Genomic DNA, 26,211 nt, shown 5'->3' with positions numbered 1-26,211 from the left:
TATAGGTATATGTTCTTGTGTGGGCATTTATGTACATACATGTGTATGTGGGTGGGTTAGGCCATTCTTTCATCTGTTTCATTGTGCTACCTCGCTATAATGGGAGACAGCGACTAATGCACTGAAAACCACAGCTCCCTCTCCACATCCAGGGCTCACAGACCTTTCCATGGTTTGTCCCACACGTTTCACATTCCCTGGTTCAGTCCATTGACAGTACGTCAACCCTGGTGTACTACATCATTCTAATTCACTCTATAGCTTGCATGCCTCTCCCCCTCCTGTATGTTCAGGCCCTAATTGCTCAAAATGTTTTTCCACTCCATCCTTCCACCTCCAATTTGGGTTCCCGATTCTCCTTGTTCCCTCAACCTCACAACACACATATCCTTTTGTCAACCTTTCCTCACTGTTACAGTTTATTAGAGCATGAACAAATTAAGAGTAAATATTTTCAATATTACAAATTATGGAACGACAAAACATATGTAAGAGACAAGAGAAAGTGATATGAAGAATTTGTACAGAAACTGGAAGAAGGCCAAGGTCAAGCCTCTCTCACGAATGGCCATAAAATGAAGGATATGATACAAGGCGGTTGGTAAATGTATAAAGTAATCTGTACACATCTCAGTTATTTCAAACCCTTATGCTATATAACTGAGGCCAGTATATTTGCCAAAGAGATGTAAAGTAATAGATAGAGAGAAATCCATGTATCAAGAATAAATTGTATTATTTATGTTATGAGAGAGCCATGTTCATTTTGCTTTTATAAATATATCTCTACAGATTTCTATCTGTGTTTGGTATTTGACCAACTTGAGAAGAAGGTAAAAAGTAGGTATATCATTACAGTCATCAGCTGTCAGGAGATGTTAGCCAGATGGTAAGCGAATCTGTGTCTAGCCCAAATTTCTCTCTTAACATAAGCTGCTATTCCAGAGTTATCTGTTTTAATGGGCCTATGGGCTGATTACGAACCCTTTAATGTAAGGGATGGAGGCAGAGCACATTACTAATTCTCTCCATATGTCCAAACCAATTCAGGACATCCTCTTCTGCTCTCCCAACCACACTTTTTATTACCGCACATCTCTCTTACCATTACATTACTTACTTGATCAAATCACCTCACACCAAACATTGTCCTTAAACATCTCATTTCCAACACACCCACCCTCCTCCATACAACCCTATCTATAGCCCATGCCTCGCAACCATATAATATTGTTGGAACTACTATTCCTTCAAACATACCCAATTTTGCACTCTGGCATAACATTCTTGCCTTCCACACATTATTCATTGCTCCCAGAACCTTTGCCCACTCCCCCACTCTGTGACATACTTCTGAAGTGAGATGGTCAGGGAGGGTGGTTTGGTTCAAAGAGGTGGTGAAAGCTTCCACAAAGCATCTCTATCAACCCTATCATATGCTTTCTTCAAATCCATAAATGACAAATACAAATCCATCTCTTTTTCTCACAAATATTCTTCAAAGCTAACATCTGAACAATACATCCTTTACCACTTCTGAAACCACACTGCTCTTCCCCAATCTGATGCTCTTTACATGCCTCCACCCTCTCAATCAATACCATCCCATACAACCTACCAGGTATACTTAAACTTACACCTCTGTAGTTTGAATACTCATCTTTATCCCCTTTGCCTTTATACAATGGCACTATATATACATTACTCCAATCCTCAGGCACTTCACCATTGTCCATATACACTGAATATCCTTATCAATCAATCAACAACCGTCACCCCTTTCTTAATAAAGTCAGTGCAATACCATCCATTCCTGCCGTCTTGCTGCATAACATCTTTTGCAAGGCTTTCATCGCTTCATCTCTTCACCAAACCACTCTCCATGACTCTCACTTTACATACCACTTTGAAAACACCCTACATCTGCCACAATATCATCAAACACATATAACAATCCTTCAAAATACTCAATCCATCACTACCTATTATCACTTCCCCTTTTGCTCCCTTCACTGATGTCCCCGTTTGGTCTCTTGTCTTTTGCACATTATTTACCTCCTTCCAAAACATCTCTTTATTCTTCCTAAAGCTTAATGATAATCTTTCAACCCAATTTGCATTTGCCCTCTTTTTCAGCCCCTGTACCTTCCTCTTGACCTCCTGCTGCTTTCTCTTATAAATATCCCTATCATTTGCATTCCTTACCTCTAAGTACCACCCAAACGCCTCCCTTTTCTCCTACAAGCAACTTACTTCTTCATCCCACCACTCACTACCCTTTCTAATCAGCCCACCTCCCACCTTCTGCATGCCACATATATCTCTTGCACATATCGTCACTGCCTCCCTAAGTACCTATCATTCCTCACCTACTCCCCTAATTCATCTGTTCTAATTTTTTGTCATTCTACACTCAATCTCTCCTGGTATTCCTTCACACAAATTTCCTTTCCAAGCTTGCTCACCTTTATTGATAAAACTCTCTTCTCCCTAACATTGTTTCCTCTTTTTTGAAAACCTTTACAAAGCTTCACCCTCGCCCCCACAGGATAGTGATCAGACATCCCACAAGCTGCCCCTCTCAGCACATTCAAATCCAAAAGTCTCTCTTTTACATGCCTATCAATTATCATGCCTATTGACCATTTCTCCTATTCACATATGTATACTTGTGTATCTCTCTTTCTAAACCAGGTATTCCCAATCAACAGTCATTTTTTCAGCAAACAATCCCACAAGGTCTTTGCCATTTCCATTCATAACACTGATTACCCAATGCGCACCAATTATACCCTTGACTACCACATTACTTACCTTCATATTTAAATCACCCATCACTAATATCTTGTCTCAAAAACCAAAACTACTGACACACTTACTCAGCTGCTCCCATAGCAATTGCCTCTCATGATCTTTCTTCTCATGACCAGGTGTATAAGCACCAATAATCACCCATCTCTTGCCATCCACTTTTAGTTTTACCCACATCAATCCAGAGTTTCCTTCCTTACACTCTATCACATACTCCTACAATTCCTGCTTCAGGAGTAGCGCTACTCCTTCCCTAGCTCTTGTCCTCTCACCAACCCCTAACTCTACTCCTAAGAAATTTCCATACCATTCTTCCTTTTCACCCTTAAGCTTTGTTTCACTTAGAGCCAGAACATCCAAGTTTCTTCCCCCAAATATGCTACCTATCTCTCCTCTCTTCTCATCTTGGTTTCATACACATTCAAACACCTGAATCTGAGCCTTCCAGGAGGATAAGCAATCCCTGCCTGGCTCCTACTTGTCTCGTCTATTAGAAATTGAAATATATGAAGAAAAGTCCCCCCCATAACTCCCATCCCATTGGTCACCTTCTACGACATGCAGGGAATACAGAGGTAGAATTCCTTCTCCCCTACCTCAGGGAAAAAAATGAAGCCCATCTTCATAAACAAGATAAATTTGTAATACTCCTCTATTCCTCCTGCATACATTCTAGAGATGGTTTCGACATGGGTCAATCTGCTTTATACCTAAAAGATGGTAGTAGTTGGTAGGCAGCCAATGAACAGGGAGGCATATTACCGTTACTACCTGCCTGGGTATCAGGAGGGTCAGTGAAAGCTATATAATGAGCCAGCACTTCAGTGGTTGTCAAGTTGCTCTCCTCTGACCCAGGTAGCTGTCTTTTATTTCTGCCTCATCCACACATGGACTGTTGGCATTCTGACCATAAACAATCTCTCCATGTCACACATAACACATGACAGACAACTCAAACAACTCAATCTTCCTAACCATAGATTTCTTTAAGGCAAGTGCAATGTGTTAGCCCTGCCTATTGGTAAAATGGTAGGAGGAACAGGCAGAAGTAATATGTAGGAACATTAGACAGTTGCAATATGTAGAAGCTGAAGGTAGGAACACAAGCTGAGAGCATTAGGTTGAGGTAGTGGGTAGGATAATTAGTTACACACATTAAGTAATAGTTGGTGGGAATTTTAGGTAGGAGACTGAAAACACTGTGCTAGAGTTGCCCTCTGCCAGTGCCCTGCTAACTGCCAGGCACTAAAGGCTGAGAAGCAGCACTGTAGTTCAGCAGTTATGAAAATTCTTTTAATATGGCCACCCTCTCAAGGGAATTCCCAAAGCTAACAGGTATCAGATATAAGACAGATAGATAGACAGGTTCTCCAACTTGTCTCACCTGATCATTTTGTCCGTGTTCCAGCTTGATAATATATCGAGCATAGTCTTCCATCTGCTGCGTATCGGGAAAAGTCACATTTTGATTGAAACGTCGCTCAAAGCCAAGCTCAAGGCAAGTCGTGTCACTAGTTATTATGTGTTCTGCAATGAAAGAATTACAGATTATAAAAAAAATCTCTGCAAGACATTTCTAGGAAAATAAAGACACTAAAGGTGGGGTGACTGTGGTATAACACTTATTCATGGAGAAACAGAATGGTAGTTGCCAGATCACTGTATGCAGATGATGCTGTGTTGTAAACTAATCAAAGGAAAAGCTGGATAGAATGGTATACTATCTAAATTATGTATGTTGCTAGAGGATGCTGAAAGAGAATGCCAACAAAAGTTGCTTGTATTTGAACAAGATGGGAAATTATAAGGTAAAAGCAGTTTACATGGTGAAGAAACTGAAGTGGTGTGAGTTTAAATATTTGGGAAAGGAATGTGGCATTTTTGTCTGTATTCCTTATGCTGCCTTGCTGAAGCAGAGGATAACAGTGCTGTTTTCCTATGGGGCTGGGTAGCCAAAGAAATGGATGAAGGCAAGCAGGTATGAATATGTACAAGTGTATATATGTAATGTCTGTGTATGTGTATGTATATATTGATATGTATGTGTATGTACAGATGTGGGCATCTATATGCATATATGTGTATATGACTGGATGGGCCATTTCTTTGTCTGTATCCTGGTTATAATTCACTGATGTGGGAAAGTGACTATGAATTATACAATACGTACAAGTGGGAGGCAAGTTGTTAGAAGCAGTGAAAAGTTTTTATCGAGGATGTAAGGCATGTGTACGCGTAGGAAGAGAGGAAAGTGATTGGTTCTCAGTGAATGTAGGTTTGCGGCAGGGGTGTGTGATGTCTCCATGGTTGTTTAATTTGTTTATGGATGGGGTTGTTAGGGAGGTGAATGCAAGAGTTTTGGAAAGAGGGGCAAGTATGAAGTCTGTTGGGGATGAGAGAGCTTGGGAAGTGAGTCAGTTGTTGTTCGCTGATGATACAGCGCTGGTGGCTGATTCATGTGAGAAACTGCAGAAGCTGGTGACTGAGTTTGGTAAAGTGTGTGAAAGAAGAAAGTTAAGAGTAAATGTGAATAAGAGCAAGGTTATTAGGTACAGTAGGGTTGAGGGTCAAGTCAATTGGGAGGTGAGTTTGAATGGAGAAAAACTGGAGGAAGTGAAGTGTTTTAGATATCTGGGAGTGGATCTGGCAGCGGATGGAACCATGGAAGCGGAAGTGGATCATAGGGTGGGGGAGGGGGCGAAAATTCTGGGAGCCTTGAAGAATGTGTGGAAGTCGAGAACATTATCTCAGAAAGCAAAAATGGGTATGTTTGAAGGAATAATGGTTCCAACAATGTTGTATGGTTGCGAGGCGTGGGCTATGGATAGAGTTGTGCGCAGGAGGATGGATGTGCTGGAAATGAGATGTTTGAGGACAATGTGTGGTGTGAGGTGGTTTGATCGAGTAAGTAACGTAAGGGTAAGAGAGATGTGTGGAAATAAAAAGAGCGTGGTTCAGAGAGCAGAAGAGGGTGTTTTGAAATGGTTTGGGCACATGGAGAGAATGAGTGAGGAAAGATTGACCAAGAGGATATATGTGTCGGAGGTGGAGGGAACGAGGAGAAGAGGGAGACCAAATTGGAGGTGGAAAGATGGGAGTGAAAAAGATTTTGTGTGATCGGGGCCTGAACATGCAGGAGGGTGAAAGGAGGGCAAGGAATAGAGTGAATTGGAGCGATGTGGTATACCGGGGTTGACGTGCTGTCAGTGGATTGAATCAAGGCATGTGAAGCGTCTGGGGTAAACCATGGAAAGCTGTGTAGGTATGTATATTTGCGTGTGTGGACGTATGTATATACATGTGTATGGGGGTGGGTTGGGCCATTTCTTTGGTCTGTTTCCTTGCGCTACCTCGCAAACGCGGGAGACAGCGACAAAGCAAAAAGAAAAAAAAAAAAAAAAAAAAGTGTATATGTGTAATGTCTGCATATGTGTATGTATATGGGGCTGGGCAGCCAAAGAAACGGATGAAGGCAAGCAGGTATGAATACGTACGTGTATATATGTAATGTCTGCATATGTGAATGTATATATTGATATGTATGTATATGTACAGATGTGGGCATCTACATGCATATATGTGTATATGACTGGATGGGCCATTTCTTTGTCTGTTTCCTGGTTATACTTCACTGATGCGGGAAACAGTGACTATGAATTATATATAATATGTACAAGTGTATATATGTAATGTCTGCATATGTGTATGTATATATAAGGATGTCACTGAGAAAGCATAGGTTGAAAGTAAAGTCATACACAAGAAAAATATTGATCCCATGAAATTTCTGGTAAATGGGAAATTTCTAAACATAAGATGTGCAAAAAGCTTGTTAGAAGTCTTGTTCCAATTCTGATATCAAAACAAAGTTTATTCAGATTACAATAAAATAAAAACTAAGATCAGAGATCATTAACTTGCACACTATATTTGGAATTAGCAAGCCATAGAGAATGAAAAATAAAGATGTGAGAAGGATATGTGCTCATAAGAAAACATCAGAAAGAATACAACCATGGGACAGATAGCATAAGAGAGACTGGTTAAGACAATACATAACAGTGCAGCAGAAGGTACATGAATTAGAGGCAAGCTCTGGAAAATACAGACATGCAGTGAGAACTCATTGGGGCAAAGGATATCTTAGATAAAGATGTAAGAGGAATGACTGGAGACTGGATGCAATGGAAGCATGTTGTAAAGGTGGTATGAATAGAGATGTTGGTCTCACATGACGAATCAATTCACTAAGTTCATAAGTGTGAAAATCCATGTATCACTCTTATACACTGAGCATGGGTTTAGGACATACCCATGATTTCAGAGGCTGGATATACTTCATCCATCCCATGAAAAAAACTAAGAGTTAATAATAACAGACAGATGAAGACGGTGAAAGACTAAGTGCAAAGGAATGTGGCATTTTTGTCTGTATTCCTTACGCTGCCTTGCTGAAGCAGAGGATAACAGTGCTGTTTTCCTATGGGGCTGGGTAGTCAAAGGAATGGATGAAGGCAAGCAGGTATGAATACATAAAAGTGTATATATGTAGTGTCTGCATATGTGTATGTATATATTGATATGTTTGTGTATGTACAGATGTGGGCATCTATATGCATATATGTGTATATGACTGGATAGGCCATTTCTTTGTCTGTTTCCTGGTTATACTTCACTGATACAGGAAACAGTGACTATGAATCATATATAATATGCACAAGTGTATATATGTAATGTCTGCATATGTGATGTATATGTTGATATGTATGTGTATGTACAGATGTGGGCATCTATATGCATATATGCATATATGACTGGATGGGCCATTTCTTTGTCTGTTTCCTAGTTATACTTCACTGATGCGGGAAACAGTGACTATGAATTATATATATATATATATATATATATATATATATATATTTTTTTTTTTTTTTTTTTCAACTATTCGCCATTTCCCGCATTAGCGAGGTAGCGCTAAGAACAGAGGACTGGGCCTTTTTTGGAATATCCTCACCTGGCCCCCCTCTGTTCCTTCTTTTGGAAAATTTAAAAAAAAAACGAGAGGGGAGGAATTCCAGCCCCCCGCTCCCTCATATATATATATATATATATATATATATATATATATATATATATATATATATATATAATATATATATATATATATATACATATATGTATATATATATATATATATATATATATATATATATATATATATATATATATATATATATATATATATATATATAAAAGGGGGAACAGAAGAAGGAGTCACGCAGGGAGTGCTCATCCTCCTCGAAGGCTCAGATTGGGGTGTCTAAATGTATGTGGATGTAACCGAGATGAGAAAAAAGGAGAGATAGGTAGTATGTTTGAGGAAAGGAACCTCGATGTTTGGGCTCTGAGTGAAACGAAGCTCAAGGGTAAAGGGGAAGAGGGGTTTAGGAATGTCCTGGGAGTAAAGTCAGGGGTTAGTGAGAGAACAAGAGCAAGGGAAGGAGTAGCACTACTCCCGAAACTGGAGTGGTGGGAGTATGTGATAGAGTGTAAGAAAGTAAACTCTAGATTGATATGGGTAAAACTGAAAGTGGATGGAGATGGGTGATTATTGGTGCATATGCACCTGGGCATGAGAAGAAAGATCATGAGAGGCAAGTGTTTTGGGAGCAGATGAGTGAGTGTGTTAGTAGTTTTGATGCATGAGACCGGGTTATAGTGATGGGTGATTTGAATGCAAAGGTAAGTAATGTGGCAGTTGAGGGAATAATTGGTGTACATGGGGAGTTCAGTGTTGTAAATGGAAATGGTGAAGAGCTTGTAGATTTATGTGCTGAAAAAGGATTGGTAATTGGGAATACCTGGTTTAAGAGAGAGATATACATAAGTATACGTATGTAAGTAGGAGAGATGGCCAGAGAGCATTATTGGATTATGTGTTAATTGATAGGCGTGCGAAAGAGAGACTTTTGGATGTTGATGTGCTGAGAGGTGCAACTGGAGGAATGTCTGGTCATTATCTGGTGGAGGCGAAGGTGAAGATTTGTATGGGTTTTCAGAAAAGAAGAGAGAATGTTGGGGTGAAAAGAGTGGTGAGAGTAAGTGAACTTGGGAAGGAGACTTGTGAGGAAGTACCAGGAGAGACTGAGTACAGAATGGAAAAAGGTGAGAACAAAGGAGGTAAGGGGAGTGGGGAAGGAATGGGATGTGTTTTGGGGAGCAGTGGTGGCTTGCGCAAAAGATGCTTGTGGCATGAGAAGCGTGGGAGGTGGGTTGATTAGAAAGGGTAGTGAGTGGTGGGATAAAGAAGTAAGAGTATTAGTGAATGAGAAGAGAGAGGCATTCGGACGATTTTTGCAGGGAAATACGGCAAATGACTGGGAGATGTATAAAAGAAAGAGGCAGGAGGTCAAGAGAAAGGTGCAAGAGGTGAAAAAGAGGGCAAATGAGAGTTGGGGTGAGAGAGTATCATTGAATTTTAGGGAGAATAAAAAGATGTTTTGGAAGGAGGTAAATAAAGTGCGTAAGACAAGGGAACAAATGGGAACTTCAGTGAAGGGGGCTAATGGTGGGGTGATAACAAGTAGTGGTGATGTGAGAGGGAGATGGAGTGAGCATTTTGAAGGTTTGTTGAATGTGTTTGACCATAGAGTGGCAGATATAGGGTGTTTTGCTCGAGGTGGTGTGCAAAGTGAGAGGGTTAAGGAAAATGATTTGGTAAACATTGAAGAGGTAGTAAAAGCTTTGCAGATGACAGCCGGCAAGGCAATGGGTTTGGATGGTATTGCAGTGGAATTTATCAAAAAAGGGGGTGACTGTATTATTGACTGGTTGGTAAGGTTATTTAATGTATGTATGACTCATGGTGAGGTGCCTGAGGATTGGCGGAATGCTTGCATAGTGCCATTCAACAAAGGCAAAGGGGATAAAAGTGAGTGCTCAAATTACAGAGGTATAAGTTTGTTGAGTATTCCTGGGAAATTATATGGGAGGGTATTGATTGAGATGGTGAAGACATGTACAGAGCATCAGATTGGGGAAGAGCAGTGAGGTTTCAGAGGTGGTAGAGGATGTGTGGATCAGGTGTTTGCTTTGAAGAATGTATGTGAGAAATACTTAGAAAAGCAAATGGATTTGTATGTAGCATTTATGGATCTGGAGAAGGCATATGATAGAGTTGATAGAGATGCTCTGTGGAAGGTATTAAGAATATATGGTGTGGGAGGTAAGTTGTTAGAAGCAGTGAAAAGTTTTCATCAAGGATGTAAGGTATGTGCACGTGTAGGAAGAGAGGAAAGTGATTGGTTCCCAGTGAATGATGGTTTGCGGCAGGGGTGTGTGATGTCTCCATGGTTGTTTAATTTGTTTATGGATGGGGTTGTTAGGGAGGTGAATGCAAGTGTTTTGGAAAGAGGGGGCAAGTATGCAATCTGTTGTGGATGAGAGAGCTTGGGAAGTGAGTCAGTTGTTGTTTGCTGATGATACAGCGCTGGTGGCTGATTCATGTGAGAAACTGCTGAAGCTGGTGACTGAGTTTGGTAAAGTGTGTGAAAGAAGAAAGATAAGAGTAAATGTGAATAAGAGCAAGGTTATCAAGTACAGTAGGGTTGAGGGAAAAGTCAATTGGGAGGTAAGTTTGAATGGAGAAAAACTGGAGGAGTGAAGTGTTTTAGATATCTGGGAGTGGATTTGGCAGCGGATGGAACCAAGGAAGCAGAAGTGAATCATAAGGTGGGGGAGGGGGCGAAAGTTCTGGGAGAGTTGAAGAATGTGTGGAAGTCAAGAACATTATCTCGGAAAGTAAAAATGGGTATGTTTGAAGGAATAGTGGTTCCAACAATGTTATATGGTTGCGAGGCATGGGCTATGGATAGAGTTGTGCGCAGGAGGGTTGATGTGCTGTAATTGAGATGTTTGAGGACAATATGTGGTGTGAGGTGGTTTGGTCGAGTAAGTAATGAAAGGGTAAGAGATATGTGTGATAATAAAAAGAGTGTGGTTGAGAGCAGAAAGAGGGTGTTTTGAAATGGTTTGGTCACATGGAGAGAATGAGTGAGGAAAGATTGACCAAGAGAATATATGTGTCAGATGTAAAGGGAATGAGGAGAAGTGGGAGACCAAATTGGAGGTGGAAGGATGTAGTGAAAAAGACTTTGAGCGATCGGGGGCCTGAACATGCAGGAGGGTGAAAGGCGTGCAAGGAATAGAGTGAATTGAAACGATGTGGTATACTGGGGCGGACGTGTTGTCAACAGGTTGAACCAGGGCATGTGAAGCGTCTGGGGTAAAGCATGGAAAGTTTTGTGGGGCCTGGATGTGAAAAGGGAGCTGTGGTTTCAGTGCATCGCACATGACAGGTAGAGACAGTGCGAAAGAATGTGGCTTTTTTTTGTCTTTTCCTAGAGCTACCTCGTGGCGTGCGTGTGTGTATGTGTGTGTGTGTGTGTGTGTGTGTGTGTGTGTGTGTGTGTGTGTGTGTGTGTGTGTGTGTGTTGGTGGTGGTGGTGGTGTGTGTGTGTGTGTGTGCTATTTCATGTGTGGCAGGGTGGCAACATGAAAGGATGAAGGCAGCAAGTATGAATATATACATGTGTATGTATGTATGTGTCAGTGTATGTCTATGTATGTATACGCTGAAATGTATATGCATGTATATGTGCATGTGTGGGCGTTCATGTATATACATGTGTATATGGATGGGTTGGGCCATTCTTTCGTCTGTTTCCTTGCGTTATCTCGCTGATGCGGGAGACTGCGATTGAGTGTAATGGTAAATAAAAAACAAACACATACATCCTAAGGTTATGTAGTTGCTTGCTAAATCTCAGTATATATTTTCTCGGTTGTGAAATTGCATTCCTCTGACCCAGGTGAATGTCTTTTCTTTCTGCCTCACTAACATGGGGACTATTGGCATTCTGTGCATAAACATACAATCTCTCCTCATCATATGTAACACTTGACAACACTTAACTCATGCAGCTTATTCTTCATAAATCTAGATTTTCCTGTAGTGAGCACTATGCACTAGCCCTGCCTTTTAGCAAAATAGTAGGATCAGTAGATAGAAGTAATAGGTAGGAGCATTAGATAGAAGCAGTCATTAGGAATATTAGGTAGGTACCTCTGCAAACAGTCTGCTGAGCTTGCCCTCTGCCAGTGGCCTGTTAAGGGTGACGCACTAAAGGTTAAGAAGCAGCACTGGAGTTCTATAGTCATAGAGACTCTGTTGCTATGGCCATCCCTTTGAGGGAGTTCCAACTGAAACAGGCATCAGAGACAGAATGACAGACCTAAAATTTTTGAGCTACAAAAGGAAGGTAAAATATAAATCTCTCTCAACACATCATCACAATTTTATTACCTGTAGTTCCAAGAGGGTTCAGCAACTCTTCATAGCCTTTTGGGGGTGGTAGCATAGCAACAGAGATTCTACTGTGCACAAGTTGACTTCGGAAGTCAAAGAGATTGATGTTGCCCCAGCCTAGCATAGTGTGTTCCTGCGGGTAAAATTTAATTTTCCATTTGACAATGCAGTATTCATGCACCAGTTCCAATATTTTACCTTTTACATGATATGAATTTAAATGTTAAAGCAACTGGAGGAATATGGCTGAACTGAGATACTTTTCTGTTGCTAGATGAAGCTTTTCGGGTCTGACCCATACATTGCTCTGGGGTATGGATCACCTGGTTAGCCCAGAAATGACACTACAGTGGCCCCTGACCCACCATTAATGGTTGAATGTCAATAGTTATTTCAATACAAATTATGAATACAGAGTCTTTCCTGTTTGAACAATCCATCTACTAAAGTCACTGTGCCCAGTAAAATCTGAATTCTATGGGGTGGAGGAGAGACACTGTATACTATTTGCTTAACAAATCTACTCTCAAAGCAATCTTTCAGTACCAAAAACTTTCTCTAAGCATCAAAGATGAGCCTAAGAAACAACAGCTTATCCAAACTAGTCCTTCAACGTCCTGATTTGTATATAATTTTGGAGAGGCTTAGTATTTTCCCCCTTAAAGCTAATCCCAGACTTGTATAAACTAACTATAGAATCCTTAATTAAAAACTAAACATTATCTCTTTCTGTCTTTTATCCACTTCCATCTTCCTTATGTAATCTTTTGTCTATAAATAAGTAATTTTAAGTGTTTAATACTACTATACAATCCTTAATCAAAAGCCAAATGTTATCTCCCTCTGCCTTTTATCCACCTCCAACTTCCTTATGTAATCTTTTGTTTATAACAAATTTTAATTATTTAATATTACCACAATCCATTTATAATGGAAGAAACCAAAGGATCTACATGATGCTTATATACACTCATTCTTCACTTAGTTTTATACCTGTGTATTGTATCATTAATACATTATAAGTGCAATGACTAAGTGACTACCCATCCAGAAGGTTATACCTAAAGTAATGCACAAACATGAAAAGCAGTTCTAGACATCCAAGAAGGAATCGTATAAAACAGGCTATGACTGATATGTGGTATGGATACAAGATTCACTAAGCATTTCCTCTTACTTTTCTCAACTTTATTTAATTCACTTATTACGACAGATGACTACAGCATCCAAAACATGCATAATCATGATCATCCTTCAATAACTCATCTTTCTCACATCAATACGTTGTGTTGATTTGCATACTATATTTTGTACTTAGCATTTCTTCTTCATAAGTGTTTTTCATTTTCCAACTTAGTAAGGTTGGGCCAGCAACAGACAACAGCCTAATTTGCTCACATCCACCCTTTAGCTGTCCCATATAATACACCAAAACCATAACCCACTACCCAAGTTCAAGACCCACGGAACATTTTTGTGATTTCCTGACTGCTTCATATGCCCTAGCTCAGCCCAGTGAAAGCTTGTCAGCCAACATATCACACTGCTCCAATCCACTCTCTCCACGCACACCTCTTGCCTTCAAGAATGGTGAGGCCCCAGCACCTAAGAGCCTTTTATTACTCCTCTATCCTTTCCCTTCCTCTTCCTCCCCTCCACTTCCAATATATGCATCCTCTCTGTCAGTCTTTCCTAACTCATCCTCCCCAAATGTCCAAGACCAACATGCAGTAGCCTAAAATCTGGCCCACATTCTGAAGTATTTATGCCTAAATTTGGGTCCCTTAAGTGTTATGGTTCAGTCATGAAAGAGAAATCATAAAATACAAAAATACCTGAAAATATCAAATAAATCATAATAATACTTGCAGATTTGAACCTTCTAGGCCCTCATCTGCTCACTCCCGTGGAGGGTTACCACACGCTCCCTTACTATCACCATGCCTTCCCATTCAAGCTTATGCCCTCCCTCACCATCACAATTTCCTATCATACTCTCCCTTCCTGGCCAACAGACCCTCTATCACCATCACTACTCTCTCCCCTCCAAGCCATCAAACACTGAGGGATGGGATAAACACTCATCCCACAACTTTCCCCTCTCCCACACTTCAGGTACAGCCATCCTGCTCAAAAGCGAAATATTTCATCCAATAGTCAGAATTTCTATCCTGCAAAGGAAATGGATAAATTATTGGAAACTGTGTATAGGGGTTGGTCGTCGTTGTCCACAGACCAGGGACAGATTGACAGAAGCACCTGTTTATAATACAATTTAAATTATATCATCTCTAACTTCTATCTTTGATATCGCATTACATCATATTAATCAACTTAAGGCATGTCCATGACTAAATGAAAACCCTTAAAAAATTCATAGTTTTTTAACCCAATAATTGATGTAGAATAGCTAATGCAAAATAGCCACTTTCTGGAGCAACAAAAAGACCACCAGAATCCTAAATTTGATGCAAAATCCAGCAAAAGAGGCATCTTCAGTTTGACTATTTGCCAAAAGCCCACTATATTAAACAAAACACATGACAGTGCAGTTACAATAGACCTTCCATACTCCAAAATGTCATGAGTAAGAGAAGCATCTTTGGCAATATGACAGGAATGCCAGAGTTCAGAATGATACACATAAATTGCATTGCATGCCTTTGGCATTATAAAAAGATGATCAGGGTCTCAAATGTGTGCCTCTGGCATTCCTAAAGAACAACCCAAATCCACTGTGTGATGCATGAAAAAACATAACATGGACAACCAGAAACTTTCTATGAATATACTATAGCCAATTTAGTGAAAGAGAAGAGAGAGGCATTTGGACGATTTTTGCAGGGAAATACTGCAAATGACTGGGAGACATATAAAAGAAAGAGTCAGGAGGTCAAGAGAAAGGTGCAAGAGGTGAAAAAGAGGGCAAATGAGAGTTGGGGTGAGAGAGTATCATTAAATCTTAGGGAGAATAAAAAGATGTTTTGGAAGGAGGTAAATAAAGTGTGTAAGACAAGAGAACAAATGGGAACATCAGTGAAGGGGGTTAAAGGGGAGGTGATAACAAGTACTGGTGAAGTGAGAGGGAGATGGAGTGATAATCTTGAAAGTTTTTGAATGTGTTAGATGATTCTGTGGCAGAGATAGGGCGTTTTGGTCAAGGTGGTGTGCGAAGTGAGAGGGTGAGGGAGAATGATTTGGCAAACAGAGAAGAGGTAGTAAAAGCTTTGTGGAAGATGAAAGCTGACAAGGAAACGGGTTTGGACGGAATTGCAGTGGAATTTATCAAAAAAGGGGGTAAATGTGATGTTGACTGGTTGGTAAGGATATTTAATGTAAGTATGATTCATGGTGAGGTGCCTGAGGATTGGCAGAATGCATGCACAGTGCCATTGTACAAAGGCAAAGAGGAAAAAGGCGAGTGCTCAAATTACAGAGGTATAAGTTTGTTGAGTATTCCTGGGAAATTATATGGGAGGGTATTGATTGAGTGGGTGAAAGCATGCACAGAGCATCAGATCGGGAAAGAGCAGTACGGTTTCAGAAGTGGTAGAGGATGTGTGGATCAGGTGTTTGTTTTGAAGAATGTATGTGAGAAATACTTAGAAAAGCAAATGGGTTTGTAAGTAGCATTTATGGATCTGGAGAAGGCATATGATAGAGTTCACAGAGATGCTCCGTGGAAGGTATTAAGAGTATATGGTGTGGGAGGCAAGTTGCTAGAAGCAGTGAACAGTTTTTGTCGAGGATGTAAGGCATAAGTACGAGTAGAAAGAGAGGAAAGTGATTGGTTCTCAATGAATGTCAGTTTGCAGAAGGGTGCATAATGTCTCCATGGTTGTTTATTTTGTTTATGGATGGGGTTGTTAGGGAGATGAATGCAAGAATTTTGGAAAGAGGGGTAAATATGCAGTCTGTTGTGGATGAGAGAGCTTGGGAAGTGAGTCAGTTGATGTTCGCTGATGATACAGCATTGGTGGCTGATTCGGGTGAGAAACTGCAGAAGCTGATGACTGAGTTTGGTAAAGTGAGTGAAAGAAGAAAGCTGAGAGTAAATGTGAATAAGAGCAAGGTTATTAAGTACAGCAGGGCTGAGGGACAAGTCAACTGGGAGGTAAGTTTGCATGGAGAAAAACTGGAAGAAGTGAAGTGTTTCATATATCTGGGAGTGGATTTGGCAGCGGATGGAACCATGGAAGCGGAAGTGAGTCACAGGGTGGGGGAGGGTGGGGGGAGGGTGGGGGAGAGGGTGAAAGTTCTGGGATCATTGAAAAATGTGTGGAAGGCGAGAACATTATCACGGGAAGGAAAAAAATGGGTATGTTTGAAGGAATAGTCGTTCCAACAATGTTATAAAGTTGCGAGGCATGGGCTATAGATAGAGTTGCACGGAGGAGGGTGGATGTGTTGGAAATGAGATGTTTGATCGAGTAAGTATTGAAAGGGTAAGAGAAATGTGTGGTAACAAAAAGAGTGTGGCTGAGAGAGCAGAAGAGGGTGTTTTGAAATGGTTTGGTCACACAGAGAGAATGAGAGAGGAAAGATTAACAAAGAGGATATATGTGTCAGAGATGGAGGGAACAAGGAGAAGTGGGAGACCAAATTGGAGGTGGAAAGATGGACTGAAAAAGATTTTGAGCGATCAAGGCCTGAACATGCAGGATGGTGAAAGGCGTGCAAGGAGTAAAGTGAATTGGAATAATGTGGTATACTGGGGTCGACGTGCTGTCAATGGATTGAACCAGGGAATGTGGAGCGTCTGGGGTAAACCATGGAAAGTCTTGTGGAGCCTGGATGTGGAAAGGGAGCTGTGGGTTTCGGTGCATTATACATAACAGCTAGAGACTGAGTGTGAACAAATGTGGCCTTTGTTGTCTTTTCGTAGCACTACCTAGTGCATTTCATGTGTTGCAGGGTGGCGACAGAAATGAATAAAGGCAGCAAGTATGAATTATGTTCATGTGTATATATGTATACATCTGTATAAAATAAACAAATAAATATATATATATATATGTATACATTGAAATGTATAAGTATGAATCTGTGCGTGTGTGGACATGCATGTATATACATGTGTACGTGGATGGGGTAAGCCATTTTTCGTCTGTTTCCTTGCGCTACCTTGCTAATGTGGGAGACAACTACAAAGTATCATAAATAAATGAATGAATATATAATGTCTACGTTTGAAGTGTTACAATAAAGGCAAGATTTTTCATCTATCATGATGAAACAGTAAGCTAACTAAAAGAGTTGGCAAATCTATCAATAAATAAGTTTAGCTCAGATAGAGGTGTCTATATTTGTGCAGATGTGACCAAGATGAGAAAAAAGGAGATATAGGTAATGTGTTTAGGGAAAGGAACCTGGATGTTTTCGCTCTAAGTGAAACGAAGCTCAAGGGGTGAGGGGTAGAGTGGTTTGGGAATGTCTTGGGAGTAAAGTCAGGGGTTGATGAAAAGACAAGAGCAAAGGAAGGAGTAGCAATACTCCTGAAGAAGGAGCTGGGGGAGTATGTGATAGAGTGTAAGAACATACTCTAGATTGATATGGGTAAAACTGAAATTGGATGGAGAGATATGGGTGATTATTGGTGCCTATGCACCTGATCATGAGAAGAAAGATATTGAGAGGCAAGTGTTTTGGGAGCAGCTGAATGAGTGTGTTAGTAGCTTTGATGCATGAGACGAGGTTTTAGTGAAGGGTGATTTGAATGCAAAGGTGAGTAAAGTGGCACTTGGGGGTATAATTGGTGTACATGGGGTGTTCAGCACTGTAAATGGAAATGAAGAGCTTGTAAATTTGTTTACTGAAAAAGGACTGGTGATTGGGAATACTTGGTTTAAAAAGAGAGATGTATATAAGTACAGGTATGTAAGTAGGAGAGATCGCCAGAGAGCGTTATTGGATTACATGTTCATTGCTAGGCGCAAGAAAGACAGACTTTTGGATATTAATGTGTTGAGAGGTGCAACTGGAGGGGTGTCTGATCATTATCTTGTGGAGGCGAAGGTGAAGATATGTAAAGGTTTTCAGAAAAGAAGAGAGAATGTTGGGGTGAAGAGATTGGTAAGAGTAAGTGAGCTTGGGAAGGAGACTTGTGTGAGGAAGTACCAAGAGAGATTGAGTGCAGAATGGAAAAAGGTGAGAGCAAATGATGTAAGGGGAGTGGAGGAGGAATGAGATGTATTTAGGGAAGCAGTAATGGCTTGTGCAAAAGATGCCTGTGGGATAAGAAAGGTGGGAGGCAGGCAGATTAGAAAGGGTAGTGAGTGGTGGGATGAAGAAATAAGATTGTTAGTGAAAGAGAAGAGAGAGGCATTTGGATGATCTTCCAGGGAAATAGTGCAAATGACTAGGAGATGTATAAAAGAAAGAGGCAGGAGGTCAAGACAAAAGTGAAAGAGGTAAAAAAAGAGGGCAAATGAGAGTTGGGGTGAGAGAGTATCATCAGATTTTAGGGAGAATAAAAAGATGTTTCGGAGGGAGGTAAATAAAGTGCGTAAGACAAGAGAACAAATGGGAACATCAGTGAAGGGGGGTAATGGGAAAGTAATAACAAGTAGTGGTGAAGTGAGAGGGAGATGGAGTGAGTATTTTGAAGGTTTTTGAATGTTATTTTATTTTTCATTTTGCTCTGTCGCTGTCTCCCGCGTTTGCGAGGTAGCACAAGGAAACAGACGAAAGAAATGGCCCAACCCACCCAAATACACATGTATATACATACACATCCACACATGCAAATATACATACATACCTATACATCTCAATGTACACATATATATACACACACAGACATATACATATATACACATGTACATAATTCATAGTGTCCCTTTATTTATTCCCATCGCCACCTTGCCACACATGGAATAATGTCCCCCTCCCCCTCATGTGTGCGAGGTAACGCTAGGATAAGACAACAAAGGCCCCATTCGTTCACACTCAGTCTCTAACTGTCATGTAATAATGATCCGAAACCACAGCTCCCTTTCCACATCCAGGCCTCACACAGCTTTCCATGGTTTACCCCAGACGCTTCACATGCCCTGATTCAATCCATTGACAGCACGTCGACCCCAGTATACCAGATTGATCCAGTTCACTCTATTCCTTGCCCTCCTTTCACCCTCCTGCATGTTCAGGCCCCGATCACTCAAAATCTTTTTCACTCCATCTTTCCACCTCCAATTTGGTCTCCCACTTCTCGTTCCCTCCACCTCCGACACATATCCTCTTGGTCAGTCTTTCCTCATTCATTCTCTCCATGTGCCCAAACCATTTAAAAACACCCTCTTCTGCTGTCTCAACCACGCTCTTTTTATTTCCACACATCTCTCTTACCCTTACATTACTTACTCGATCAAACCACCTCACACCACATATTGTCCTCAAACTTCTCATTTCCAACACATCCACCCTCCTGCGCACAACTCTATCCATAGCCCACGCCTCGCAGCCATACAACATTGTTGGAACCACTATTCCTTCAAACATACCCATTTTTGCTTTCCGAGATAATGTTCTCGACTTCCACACATTCTTCAAGGCTACCAGGATTTTCGCCCCCTCCCCCACCCTGTGATTCACTTCCGCTTCCATGGTTCCATCCGCTGCCAGATCCACTCCCAGATATCTAAAACACTTTACTTCCTCCAGTTTTTCTCCATTCAAACTTACCTCCCAATTGACTTGACCCTTAACCCTTCTGTACCTAATAACCTTGCTCTTATTCACATTTACTCTTAACTTTCTTCTTTCACACACTTTACCAAACTCAGTCATCAGCTTCTGCAGTTTCTCACATGAATCAGCCACCAGCGCTGTATCATCAGCAAACAACAACTGGCTCACTTACCAAGCTCTCTCATCCACAACAGACTGCATACTTGCCCCTCTTTCCAAAACTCTTACATTCACCTCCCTAACAACCCCATCCATAAACAAATTAAACAACCTTGGAGACATCACACACCCCTGACGCAAACCTACATTCACTGAGAACCAATCACTTTCCTCTCTTCCTACACGTACACATGCCTTACATCCTCGATAAAAACTTTTCACTGATTCTAACAACTTGCCTCCCACACCATATATTCTTAGCACCTTCCACAGAACATCTCTATCAACTCTATCATATGCCTTCTCCAGATCCATAAATGCTACATACAAATCCATTTGCTTTTCTAAGTATTTCTCACATACATTCTTCAAAGCAAACACCTGATCCACACATCCTCTACCGCTTCTGAAACCACACTGCTCTTCCCTAATCTGATGCTCTGTACATGCCTTCACCCTCCCAATCAATACCCTCCCATAAAATTTACCAGGAACACTCAACAAACTTATACCTCTGAGATTTCAGCACTCACTCTTATCCCCTTTGCCTTTGTACAATGGCACTATGCAAGCATTCCGCCAATCCTCAGGCACCTCACCATGAGTCATACATACATTAAATAACCTTACCAACCAGTCAACAATACAGTCACCCCCTTTTTTAATAAATTCCACTGCAATACCATCCAAACCTGCTGCCTTGCTGGCTTTCATCTTCCGCAAAGCTTTTACTACCTCTTCTCTGTTTACCAAATCATTTTCCCTAACCCTCTCACTTTGCACACCACCTCGACCAAAACACCCTATATCTACCACTCTATCATCAAACACATTCAACAAACCTTCAAAATACTCACTCCATCTCCTTCTCACATCACCACTACTTGTTATCACCTCCCCATTAGCCCCCTTCACTGAAGTTCCCGTTTGCTCCCTTGTCTTACGCACTTTATTTACCTCTTTCCAAAACATCTTTTTATTCTCCCTAAAATTTAATGATACTCTCTCACCCCAACTCTCATTTGCCCTCTTTTTCACCTCTTGCACCTTTCTCTTGACCTCCTGCCTCTTTCTTTTATACATCTCCCACTCATTTGCATTTTTTCCTGCAAAATTCGTCCAAATGCCTCTCTCTTCTCTTTCACTAATAATCTTACTTCTTCATCCCACCACTCACTACCCTTTCTAATCAACCCACCTCCCACGCTTCTCATGCCACAAGCATCTTTTGTGCAGGCCATCCCTGCTTCCCCAAATACATCCCATTCCTCCCCCACTCCCCTTACATCCTTCGTTCTCACCTTTTTCCATTCTGTACTCAGTCTCTCCTGGTACTTCCTCACACAAGTCTCTTTCCCAAGCTCACTTACTCCCACCACTCTCTTCACCCCAACATTCTCTCTTCTTTTCTGAAAACCCATACAAATCTTCACCTTCGCCCCCCCAAGATAATGATCAGACATCCCTCCAGTTGCACCTCTCAGCACATTAACATCCAAAAGTCTCTCTTTCGTGCGCCTGTCAATTAACACGTAATCCAATAACGCTCTCTGGCCATCTCTCCTACTTACATACGTATACTTATGTATATCTCGCTTTTTAAACCAGGTATTCCCAATCACCAGTCCTTTTTCAGCACATAAATCTACAAGCTCTTCACCATTTCCATTTACAACACTGAACACCCCATGTATCCCAATTATTCCCTCAACTGCCACATTACTCACCTTTGCATTCAAATCACCCATCACTATAACCCGGTCTTCTGCCTCAAAACCACTAACACTCTCATTCAGCTGCTCCCAAAACACTTGCCTCTCATGATCTTTCTTCTCATGCCCAGGTGCATATGCACCAATAATCACCCATCTCTCTCCATCAACTTTCAGTTTTACCCATATTAATCTAGAGTTTACTTTCTTACATTCTATCACATACTCCCACAACTCCTGTTTCAGGAGTAGTGCTACTCCTTCCCTTGCTCCTGTCCTCTCACTAACCCCTGACTTTACTCCCAAGACATTCCCAAACCACTCTTCCCCTTTACCCTTGAGCTTCGTTTCACTCAGAGCCAAAACATCCAGGTTGCTTTCCTCAAACATATTACCTATCTCTCCTTTTTTCACATCTTGGTTACATCCACACACATTTAGACACCCAATCTGAGCCTTCAAGGAGGATGAGCACTCCCCGCGTGACTCCTACTTGTTTCCCATTTTAGAAAGTTAAAATACAAGGAGGGGAGGATTTCTGGCCACCCGCTCCCGTCCCCTCTAGTTGCCTTCTACGACACGTGAGGAATGCGTGTGAAGTATTCTTTCTCCCCTATCCCAAGGGATAGGGGAGTTTGATGATAAAGTTGCAGCTATAGGGTGTTTTGGTTGAGGTGGTGTGCGAAGTGAGGGGGTCAGGGAGAATGACTTGGTAAACAGAGAGGAGGTAATGAAAGCTTTGCAGAATATGAAAGCTGGCAAAGAAGCGGGTTTGGATGGTATTGCTGTGGAATTATTAAAAAAGGGGGTGACTGTGTTGTTGACTGGTTGGTGGGGATATTCAATGTATGTATGGTTCATGGTGAAGTGCCTGAGGATTGGCAAAATGCATGCATAGTGCCATTGTACAAAGGCAAAGGGGATAAAAGTGAGTGTTTAAATTATAGAAGTACAAGTTTATTGAGTATTCCTGGGAAATTATGTGGGAGGGGATTGATTGAGAGGATCAAGGCATGTATAGAAGAGCAGTGTGGTTTCAGAAGTGGTAGAGGATGTGTGGATCAGGTGTTTGCTTTGAAGAATGTATGTGAGAAATACTTAGAAAAACAAATGTACTTGGATTTAGTATTTGTGGATCTGGAGAAGGCATGTGATAGAGTTGATAGAGATGCTCTATGGAAGGTATTACGGGTATATGGTGTGGAAGGTAAGTTGCTAGAAGCAGTGAAAAGTTTTTATTGAGGATGTGAGGTATGTGTGCGAGTAGGAAGAGAGAAAAGTAACTGGTTCTCAGTGAATGTCGGGTTGCACCAGGGATGCGTGATGTCTCCATGGTTGTTTCATTTGTTTATGGATGGGGTTGTTAGGGAGGTGAATGCAAGAGTTTTGGAGAGAGGGGCAAGTATACAGTCTGTTGTAGATGACAGGGCTTAGGAAGAGAATCAGTTGTTCGCTGATGGTACAGTGCTGGTGGCTGATTCAAGTGAGAAACTGCAGAGGTTGGTGACTGTGTTTGGTAAAGTGTGTGAAAGAAGAAAGCTGAGAGTAAATGTGAATCAGAGCAAGGTTATTAGTTTCAGTAGGGTTGAGGGACAAGTGAATTGGGAGGTGAGTTTGAATGGAAATAAACTGGAGGAAGTGAAGTGTTTCAGATATCTGGGAGTGGATTTTGCAGCGGAAATGATTATTGGGTGGGGGAAGGGGCAAAGGTTCTGGGAGCGTTGAAGAATGTGCGGAAGGCGAGAACGTTATCTCAGAAAGCAAAAATGGGTATGTTTGAAGGAATAGTGGTTCCAACAATGTTATATGGTTGTGAGATATGGGCTATTGATAGGGTTGTGCAGAGGAGGGTGGATGTGTTGGAAATGAGATGTTTGAGGACAATATGTGGTGTGAGGTGGTTTGATCAATTAAGTAATGAAAGGGTAAAAGAGATGTGTGGTAATAAAAAGAGTGTGGCTGAGAGAGCAGAAGAGGGTGTATTGAAATGGTTTGGTCACATGGAGAGAATGAGTGAGGAAAGATTGACCAAGAGGATATATGTGTCAGAGGTGGAGGGAATGAGAAGTGGGAGACCAAATTGGAGGTGGAAGGATGGAGTGAAAAAGATTTTGAGCAATCAGGGCCTAAACATACAGGAGGGTGAAAGGCGTGCGAGGGGTAGAGTGAATTGGAACGATGTGGTATACCAGGGTCGACGTGCTGCCAATGGATTGAACCAGGGCTTGTGAAGCACCTGGGGTAAACAATGGAAAGCTGTGTAGGTATGTATATTTGCGTGTGTGGACGTGTGTATGTACATGTGTATGGGGGGGGGGGGTTGGGCCATTTCTTTCGTCTGTTTCCTTGCGCTACCTCGCAAACGCGGGAGACAGCGACAAAGTATAAAAAAAAAAAAAAAAAAAAAAAAAAATTTTTTTTTATTATACTTTGTCGCTGTCTCCCGCATTAGCGAGGTAGCGCAAGGAAACAGATGAAAGAAAGGCCCAACCCACCCACATACCCATGTATATACATACATATCCACTCACACACACATACATACCTATACATTTCAACGTATACATATATATACATACACAGACATATACATAGGTACACATGTACATAATTCATACTTGCTGCCTTTATTCATTCCCATCGCTATCCGGCCACACATAAAATGACAACACCCTCCCCCGCATGCGCACAAGGTAGTGCTATAGAAAAGACAACAAAAGCCACATTCGTTCACATTCAGTCTCTAGCTGTCATGTATAATGCACCAAAACCACAGCTCCCTTTCAACATCCAGGCCCCACAAAACTTTCCATGGTTTACCCCAGACGCTTCACATGCCCTGGTTCAATCCATTGACAGCACGTCCACCCTGGTATACCACATCGTTCCAATTCACTCTGTTCCTTGCACGCCTTTCACCTTCCTACATGTTCAGGCCCCGATCGCTTAAAATCTTTTTCACTCCATCTTTCCACCTCCAATTTGGTCTCCCTCTTCTCCTCATTCCCTCCACCTCTGACACATGTATTTTCTTTGTCAATCTTTCCTCACTCATTCTATCCATGTGACCAAACCATTTCAAAACACCCTCTTCTGCTCTCTCAACCACACTCTTCTTATTACCACACATCTCTCTTACCCTTTCATTACTTAATCAAACCATCTCACACCACATATTGTTCTCAAACATCTCATTTCCAACACATCCACCCTCCTCCACACAACTCTATCTATAGCCCATGCCTTGCAACCATATAACATTTGTTGGAACCATCATTCCTTCAAACGTACCCATTTTTGCTTTCCGAGATAATGTTCTCGACTTCCACACATTTTTCAACGCTCCCAGAACCTTTGCCTCCTCCCCCACCCTGTGACCCACTTCCGCTTCCATGGTTCCATCCGCTGCCAAATCCACTCCCAGATATCTAAAACACTTCACTTCCTCCAGTTTTTCTCCTTTAAAACTTACCTCCCAATTGACTTGTCCCTCAACCCTACTGTACCTAATAACCTTGCTCTTATTCACATTTACTCTCAGCTTTCTTCTTTCACACACTATACCAAACTCAGTCACCAGCTTCTGCAGTTTCTCACATGGATCAGCCACCAGCACTGTATCATTAGCGAACAACAACTGACTCACTTCCCAAGCTCTCTCATCCACAACATACTGCATACTTGCCCCTCTCTCCAAAACTCTTGCATTCACCTCCCTAACAACCCCATCCAGAAACAAATTAAACAGCCATGGAGACATCATGCACCCCTGCCACAAACCTACATTCACTGTTTACCAAATGGTGTCCTAGCTTCGTCTCTTCGATGTATATCATCTGACTGTTATATTTCTCTCGTGTCTCCCCTGATGATGTGATTATTACACGAAAGTGCACTTAGGAACTTTTCGTGTTTCATTTTCCCCGTGGACTCATAGGAATATATATATATATATATATATATATATATATATATATATATATATATATATATATATATATATATAAATATATATATATATATATATATATATATATATATATTTTTTTTTTTTTTTTTTTTTTCATACTATTCGCTATTTCCCGCGATAGCGAGGTAGCGTTAAGAACAGAGGACTGGGCCTTTGAGGGAATATCCTCACCTGGCCCTCTTCTCTGTTCCTTCTTTTGGAAAAAAAAAAAAAAATGAGAGGGGAGGATTTCCAGCCCCCCGCTCCCTTCCCTTTTAGTCGCCTTCTACGACACGCAGGGAATACGTGGGACGTATTCTTTCTCCCCTATCCCCAGGGATATAATCATGGAAGCAGAGGTGAGTCAAAGGAAGGGGGAGGGGACAAAGGTTCTGGGGGCGATGAAGAATGTGTGGAGAGAGAGAACATTATCTCAGAGAACAAAAATGGGTATGTTTGAAGGGTGGATGTGTTGGAAATGAAATGTTTGGGGAAAATATGTGGTGTGAGGTAGTATGAGTAAG

At 41.3% G+C, this 26,211-nt stretch overlaps 1 protein-coding gene across 3 annotated transcripts in view; it reads right to left on the bottom strand.

Moving 5' to 3' along the window:
- The window catches only part of LOC139751360 (phosphatidylinositol 4,5-bisphosphate 3-kinase catalytic subunit alpha isoform-like), a 230,685-nt gene that overhangs the window by 108,587 nt on the left and 95,887 nt on the right, over positions 1–26,211 (bottom strand). For all 3 annotated transcript variants that reach the window (XM_071666721.1, XM_071666722.1, XM_071666720.1), the window contains exons 9-10: positions 12,176–12,311; positions 4,196–4,338 (exon numbers count right to left, since the gene is read on the bottom strand). In XM_071666721.1, coding sequence (XP_071522822.1) covers positions 4,196–4,338; positions 12,176–12,311 — 279 coding nt within the window. The remainder of the gene's footprint in view (positions 1–4,195; positions 4,339–12,175; positions 12,312–26,211) is intronic.

The sequence above is a fragment of the Panulirus ornatus genome, chromosome 11 (genome assembly GCF_036320965.1).
Source record: "Panulirus ornatus isolate Po-2019 chromosome 11, ASM3632096v1, whole genome shotgun sequence".
NCBI lineage: Eukaryota > Metazoa > Arthropoda > Malacostraca > Decapoda > Palinuridae > Panulirus > Panulirus ornatus.
Note: the sequence above shows the minus strand (reverse complement) of the source record. Positions and strands in the feature narration are given on the sequence as shown.